The sequence below is a fragment of the Orycteropus afer genome, unplaced genomic scaffold (genome assembly GCF_000298275.1).
Source record: "Orycteropus afer afer isolate SDZICR_OR568_19922 unplaced genomic scaffold, OryAfe1.0 scaffold00114, whole genome shotgun sequence".
Classification (NCBI taxonomy): Eukaryota; Metazoa; Chordata; class Mammalia; order Tubulidentata; family Orycteropodidae; genus Orycteropus; species Orycteropus afer.
The window spans coordinates 9,275,338-9,283,129 of record NW_006921701.1 but is presented as its reverse complement, the minus strand read 5'-3'; the positions used below and the strand labels follow the sequence as shown (position 1 = coordinate 9,283,129).

The 7,792-nt window shown below is 40.1% G+C and overlaps 1 protein-coding gene across 1 annotated transcript in view; it reads left to right on the top strand.

Annotated features, from left to right (window-relative positions):
- The window catches only part of HACD2 (3-hydroxyacyl-CoA dehydratase 2), a 150,744-nt gene extending 143,473 nt beyond the window's left edge, over positions 1 to 7,271 (top strand). The window contains exons 6-7 of the mRNA XM_007943917.2: positions 1,356 to 1,534; positions 7,189 to 7,271. Coding sequence (XP_007942108.1) covers positions 1,356 to 1,534; positions 7,189 to 7,271 — 262 coding nt within the window. The remainder of the gene's footprint in view (positions 1 to 1,355; positions 1,535 to 7,188) is intronic.
- The last annotated feature ends 521 nt before the right edge of the window (positions 7,272 to 7,792 follow it).

Sequence of the window (7,792 nt, the reverse complement as noted above, 5' to 3'; positions counted from 1 at the left end):
ACTTGACTGCTAACCAGAAGGCTGGTGGTTCAAGCCCCCAGCCGCTCCTTGGAAGGAAGATGGGGCAAGGGGCAATCTACTTCCATAGTGATACTGCCTTGGAAACCCAAGGAGGGGTCGCTATGAGTCAGGTCCGACTCTACAGCACATAACAACAACAACAGTAATATGCAATTATATATATATAATTGCAATAAACATTTATTAGGAAAAGGAAAAAGAAACATAGCAGTTACTAATCAGATACGAAATCCTGCTGGGCAGGCATTGTGACAACTGTCTACCTTGCTTGTAGGGAAAGTTTGTTAACCAAGCCCTGATTTTCCTGTTGAAGAAAAGTTCTTTTATCCATTGATCTCCATGACCTATGGAACATTCTTCCTTTTCCACTATCCATGGCTAAAGTTGCCATTGGAGAATATGTCTTTCTTTTATCTTCACAAATTCCTCAACACAATCTCAATGCCTGGAAGTCTGGAACCCAGTGCTGTAAGCCTTGAACAGCCAAAGGCTTTTTAAAACCTGAGCTGATGGTTTCTTTGGCAATACTTACACTTCAGAATGGCTTCTAGTTAGTTTCATGGAATAGTAACAGCCCTCTGAGTTTTCTGAGGGTCGTAACTGCCTTCTGAATTCTTTTAGGGCAATAATTGTTCTCTGAAATCTTTTTGAAATACAAAGATCTCCTTAAAGTGAAAAAAATTGTTGTAGGTCTATCCATGTAATAGTAAATCTAATCATAGTTGTTTTTTTTAATTGGAAAATTATGTAATGACCAAAAATGATTATGAATTAAATTTTATTTTAATTAGTTTGTTTCATTTATCACAATAGCATGTACAGACATTTGAAAAATAGTAGCAGTATACACACTTTTGATGTGCTATTTTTTTTAGTCCACAGGCCAGACTTGGTGCATGGCATGGGGATTTCTAGATACATTGGTCTGACACCTTCTCCCTCTGTCCCTCCAAGCCCCTCAGCTCTTCCCTTATCTCACTGGGCAGGAGTCTTCCATATAAATCCTACTTTATCAGTATTTCTGAGTTGGTTATTTTAAGAAGTTGTTTCAAAGAGCTGTTTATTTAGTCAGGCCAAATTTTGAGACTGACTGAGCACATTTTATTTTAGAACATTCAGAAACATGTACCTGCCACCGGCTCTTTTCAAACACTGCTTGTAAATAAGCTGAACTTAAAGAGTATAACCCACTGTTTAAATTAAATAAATTTCTCAAAGGAAAATTTATAAACAATAGGTTTCTGAAAGACCAGTACTGATTCGAAGGGTGGGAGTACATCATTCTACTGAAGCTGGCTTCGAGCCTCAGTAATTCATATTTTGTTTTGTTTTAGGTACACACTTTTCATTGTACTGTATCCAATGGGAGTATCAGGAGAGTTGCTGACAATATATGCCGCTTTGCCGTTTGTCAGAGAGGCTGGCCTGTATTCCATCAGTTTACCTAACAAATACAATTTCTCCTTTGACTACTATGCATTCCTAATTCTAGTAATGATCTCTTACATTCCACGTAAGTAAACAGTTATGCATATATTTATGTTTAAAAACTTGGTTCTGCAATAACTAGAGTTGAATGTCTTTGATTGTTTTACACCATGTCCAAGTAGATGTTCATCTAATGTATTGGGAAAAGCTTTGATTTTTATGGAATGCTTACGTCAGAGGGAATTTTCTCTGGCAGTAATTGAATAAAGATAAACCCTTCTTGGTACAGCTGCCAAAACACAGTGCTTCTCAGGATGTAAGTTTGAAACGGAATACGAGGATAGATTCACTCTATGTTAGGGGAAAGTACTGAGTGAAAAAAGGAGTCCTGGTGGTGCAGTGGTTAGGCATTCAGTGAGAGAAAGATGTAGCAATCTGCTTCCATAAGGATTACAGCCTTGGAAACCCTATGGGACAGTTCTATTATGTCCTGTAGGGTCACTGAGTCACAATTGACTCAATGGCAACGTGTTTGGTTTTAGTTTTTACTGAGTGGAAAACAAACCAAAAAAAAACCCGTTAAAGATTTTGCCTTGATTTTATTTTTCTGTTCCTTGAGAACAGCTCAGTATGACATTTAAAAACATGGTGAAAAGATGATTGCATTGCTTATTATATCAAAATAAAGGGTTATTTCATTTTTTAAGGGCTCAATAGTTTACTTAACTAGAAACAAAACAAAGTGAAAATAGAAGATTTTTTTTATTATTATTTCTCATTTTCTTGTTTGGAGATGAGCACTAAAACTATCTGAATGGGACATAGTGTTCTCTGCAGAATGGTTTCCAGTTATTTTCATAGTGTTGCTAAAGGTTTAAATATATGGATAATCAGATGTGCCTGTCAGCATACTCAGTAGCAGAGAGATAAAGACATGTTTGAAGCTTCTATACGGTGAGTCTTGTTTGTAAGGAAGAGAGATTGAGTTCTTTTCTCAAATTGTGATGTTCAGCTGTAAATCCTATAACTGATTTCTTACATATCCAAAAGACAACATATGTCTCATGTAGATGATTATTTAAATCATGAGTTGTTGTTGTTGTTGTTATGTGCCGTCGAGTCGGCCCCGACTCATAGCGACCCCTCCTTGGGTTTCCGAGGCAGTATCACTACGGAAGTAGGATTGCCCAACCTTCCTTCCGAGGAGTGGCTGGTGGGTTTGAACCGCCAGCCTTCTGGTTAGCAGTCAAGTGCTTTAGCCACTACGCTACCAGAGCTCCTAACAACAACATATATATATATATATATATATATAATGTTAAGTTTCTTCCCATTTAGTTATTTCCGTAGCCATTATAACTCCGAATCTTATTTTAGTGCATAAAAGATGCTATATTCTCCCCTAAACCCCAAGTTAAATTCAGGCAGGGTTGGATTTTTTTTCAGCCCACAGCAGCAACCGAATGAATCATCCTGACAATCATATGTGACATGTTTGTGTTCTTCTGTGGAAAATTGCATGTCATACATTGTGAGAAAAAGCATCCAGATTTCATGTGAACATTCTTGGAGAAATTCTTGGATGCAATTCTGCTTTGTGATTTAGTTTCCACTCTTTATTAATTATCAAGTCATCCTTTTTCGTAACGTAGCCATGGCGGCTAAAGGCTATCTCGCTTCAAATGTGAAAGGAATTTGATTTTCAAACAAAAGATAAATATGAATTTTTAAATTTAAGTCATAAAAATTAACATACAGTTTTTCACCTTCCTAATTTTTCCAGTCTCTTGAGCAACAATTCCTGGTTGCTGTTTTGCCACACCCAGAGTAGCACCTATTACACAGTGGGCACCACAGGGGTTATTTAAATTCAACATAGTCTTGAATGCATAGGAGATGTATGCCATATTGGATCACCTGACTAAGGAACAGGGAGTGTTTCATGAAACCAAACAAATTCTACCTCAGAATTTTTGCAACGTTCTAATCTGACTGAGAAGGAGGGACTTCAGTGGCCAGAAACAGCTCTCCAGGGCAACCTTTCTGTCTGCACCTCCTAGTCTTTTTTGTGATCTGGGGACCAACAAGTGGCAAGCCTTTTTGCCTCTGCCTACGGACCTGTTGGTATATGTAGTAAAAGGGCCAATCAAGAACAAGCAGCTCTCCCGTGATAGTATTCCTAAAGGAAAACATGCCCAGTTCTGTGGGATTTCTTCTTGGCCTTAATTGGTGGGGGTGCAGAATGTGAGCAAGAGAGAAAGCCCAGGCCTCAGGACCAGCTGTCTGTTTGCAGAGCAGGACAGGAGTCTTCTCCCAACAGAAAGCTGCTTTCTTTACCTCAGTTGCTTCCCCTTCTTCCAGTCTCAGCCTCCTTTTGGTAAGAGAATTGGGCTTGGTTAAAGTCTGTAATATTTCTTTTTTAAGGCAGCTTGACTGTTATAATCCAGGAAAAAGTAGATTTCACGTGAAGATGAAAAGATTCTCTCCAAATCACTGACTCCCCATCTAGTCTCAAGATGGCAGGCCAGACCATAGATAGCTTCTGCTACAAATCACTTTTTGTATCTGCTGGCGCTCGCTCAGCTTCTGGCCTGAGCCAATTCCCTGGATGTTTTCAGTAATTCAGGTTGTTAATATTGAGACCAGTTTGTACAGTTCAGTCCTGCCAACTGCACATTTCTAACTTTCCAAAGCTTTGTATTTATAACAAGAAAATGCAGAATTAGGATAGTTTGCTGTTGGTGTGCAGTCTTTACCAAATTTGGTTTTCTTTCTACAATTTAGGGATATTTTCATCTACTTTAATGGGAAGTTAATTTTTAAAAAAATGATTATATAAATGTCTTATATAAAGCAACACCTTTGCTTACTGGTCTTGATCCATTGCTACACATATACCCCAAACTATGGCTCATGAACCTCAGCCCCAGGAGATTTGTCCTATCAGTCCTCTCAAATGCTTTGCTTTGGGTGCAGTATGGACTACACCAGTACAATACTGTGGGAGCAGGACTCAGTAGATGACTAAGTTCTGGTCTACATTTTCCCCCCAAGATGGCCTCTTCTACCTTGGACAGAATGATTAGGTATCAGTGACAAGGGTTGCATTCATCATTTACTTGTGCATGGAGGGCATGTATTTCCAGTGGAGAGAGATCACCCCTAAGGAGAAAATTGGCTATTGGAGGAGGTGAAAAAACATGATTGAGAAATACTAATGATGTAGGATGAGGACACCAAGAAAGTAGGCATTGTCTCTGATTTTTAAACTAGGGAAGAAACTTGTCCCAGACAGTGCATCCCTAATTGCTCTCAGCCTGCAAGTCCTCCACTCCCTACAGGGGAAGAGAGCTCTAAAGGGATTGGCCATCTTTAAGGAAGAAAGGCCCCATAGGACCCACTAGCCCCTTCCAACACAGAGACAGACACGTATGCACAGCGATGATCTCCGTTCTGTGTGTCCTGAACTGGGGCACAGAAGATAGGACTCTCAATAGCTCTTTGTCAGGTTATTTTCTTAGAGTGTTTTTCCCAGTGTGGCCCAATAGAGCTAAAAATAGGAGCCATGCATCTGGAATTGTTTCAACCATTTTAGTTGGACTCTGTGTGAACACATGGGTAATTCAGATGGAGACAATGTCCCAACAGTGTCATCCAAGTTCTGGCCACCAAGAAGTCAGTGCTCCAGCTGTAGAGAATCTCCAGCCTGAGCACACAGACACACACACACACACACACACACACATTTGTTTCTCTTTGGCCCTGAGAAACCTCTGAGACATTTTTTTAAAAAAAGAGTAAAGGGCCATGCCTGTCCCCATCTTCTTGCTTTAGCTGCCATCTTTGCCCACTGAATAGCTTCTGGGTCTTTATTCTCCCTCACACCCTCTCAACTAGCCATGAGGCCGTAGCCACCCTGTATGGGGTGGTGTAGTCACAAACACATTCAGTAGAAAAGACCTTAGTGCACTGTCTTCCCAGTGTTTCCCTTTACAAAAGCAAAGCTATAGAAATTTGACTGGCCCCACATGTTTGAATGAGCACAATTAGCATTCCTTATGGTTTAATTATATCTTTACTTAGAGTTTTTAGATTATAGAGCTTGTCAAATTTTCTGGCTTTCATACCAAAATAGTTCTCTCACCATTGAATTACATGCATAAACTGGGTCTTTTCTGTGAATAACTTCCTGCCCAAAAATAGTGTGTGGAGTGGATGGCAGTGCTGCACAGCACTGGGGTCTCCTCTGCAGGTTATCAGATTCGTGTGTACACACCCACTGATGACTTGGAACACTCTAGGAAGATCATAGGAAATGTGGTCAACTTGTCCCCCTTTGGAAAGGAAGAAACGGCTAGGAGAGAGTTAGCAGTAGTAGAAATTTACCTTCTAAAAAATAAAGGTTACTGAAAAAAAAGGAGTTCTGGTAGTATAGTGCCTAAGGCATTTGACTGCTAACCAGAAGGCTGGTGGTTCAAACCCACCAGCTGCTCATCGGAAGGAAGACTGGGTAATCTACTTTCGTAGAGATACCACCTCAGAAACCCAAAGAGGGATCACTATGAGTCTGATCAACTCCACAGCAGTGAGTTTGATTTTTTTGGAGTTTTTCTGTTTGAAAAATAGAGATTTGAACTATTGGGGAGAGGAGAGAAGAAAGGCTATTGCATATCAAAGACCATCTCACCTGGAGTTATTTTTTTACATCATTATTGAACCACAGTTTATAGTAACCTTGTCAAACCCTATCTAGCTTAAAGAGACATTTCCCCACAGGGTCACAATAAGCATTGGGCCCATTCTTAACTGTGGGAGACTGTGGCACATTGCAGGATGTTTTTTGCATCCCTGGCCCCATAGGCTAATACCAGTAACCTACAACTCCCCTCCCTCATTTTTCATATCCAAATACTCCCTAGGGAGGCAGTACCACTCTGATCATTTTAGAGCCATTACTCTTTAAAGTGTTCTATGAAGTGACTAGGAAAAGGAACGTCAGTGCCTAGGATACTGGTTACTTTTCATGAGGACCTTTTCCCCAGCTCAGCCTGGCTTAGCTGTGTTCAAATCAAATGTCTTAGCACTCCTTCCCCTCAGATTTCCCGCTCAAAACACCACCTTTCTCGGAAAGTACTTTTAAAATGCCAGACGTTTTAAGGCTGAACTTAGAGGGAGAACCCCGGGTGACAGAACAATGATGGCAGGGGGGTGGGGGATGGCACTAGGCTGAGGGTCAGAAGCCCAGAGCCCAGTCCTGGATCTGTCAGCAATTTGCTGTGAGACCCAGGCATGTCAGTTCCCTCATCTGTGACACAGGAATAACTTCATCACTGGAATTCTTCACCTGGTTGTTGTGAAAGTAATCTGTGAATAAATGTGAAGCTAATGTGAAATAGGTGAAGGATTATTATTTGGTGGCTCTATGGCATTTATTCTGATTGGTAATAATGGTGACAGTAGTGTTTGTCATCCTTCTCCACAGCACCCTGATTCTCTCAGCTACAACACGGAGAGATAACTCTATGTTTTTGCTAGTTAATATTGTCAGGCCATGAGAGGCAGACAGGTCCATCCTGAAGGCTCCCGCCTTTGCAAGTCCACTTAGTTACTTTCCTTGGTTGCTGCATGAGAAGCTGGCCCCCCAGGTCACAGGTGGCCTCAAGTCCATGTGCTCTGAATATATAACAATGCAGCTTTCAGTTAGCTCTTTAACCAGTTCTTTCTTTCTTTCCTTCACAGTTTTCCCCCAGTTATACTTCCACATGATACACCAGAGAAGAAAGGTCCTTTCTCATACTGAGGAACACAAGAAATTTGAATAGTTCCTGCTTTTTTCCAAAAAACAAAACAAAACAAAAACTTTTCAACAATCAAAAAATGCTGCAGACTTTTTGAATCCCCAAAATGTTTCATAGAAAATAAGTAATAACTATTTTTAACATATTAAAAAAAATAAATAAAAACCAAAATCCAGTGTCACATGGGCCTGGGATTTTTATTTTAAAAAAAAGGAGAAAAAGAAAAAGAAGAAGCTGTTACATAAAACATCCTGGCCGGTCCATTTCAGCATGCTGTTTCAACCAGAAATTCCCAATATTTATGATGGCGATAGAAAGGTATTTGGCATTTTATATCCTCCTGTTTCCTTCATGTAGCTGATAAATAACGATCTGTAACACTAAACGCTTGAGAGTTACAGTCTGAATAATGAAGCACCAACTGAATGCCCAGCTTGCAGTAGAGTTATATTCAGTCTGCAGTGTGTTTAGCATTCCCTTTTCAAAGTGCTTGACTGCATGCTGGAAACTATTTGTATTTTTGAAGTGACAAACTTTGTTCTCTG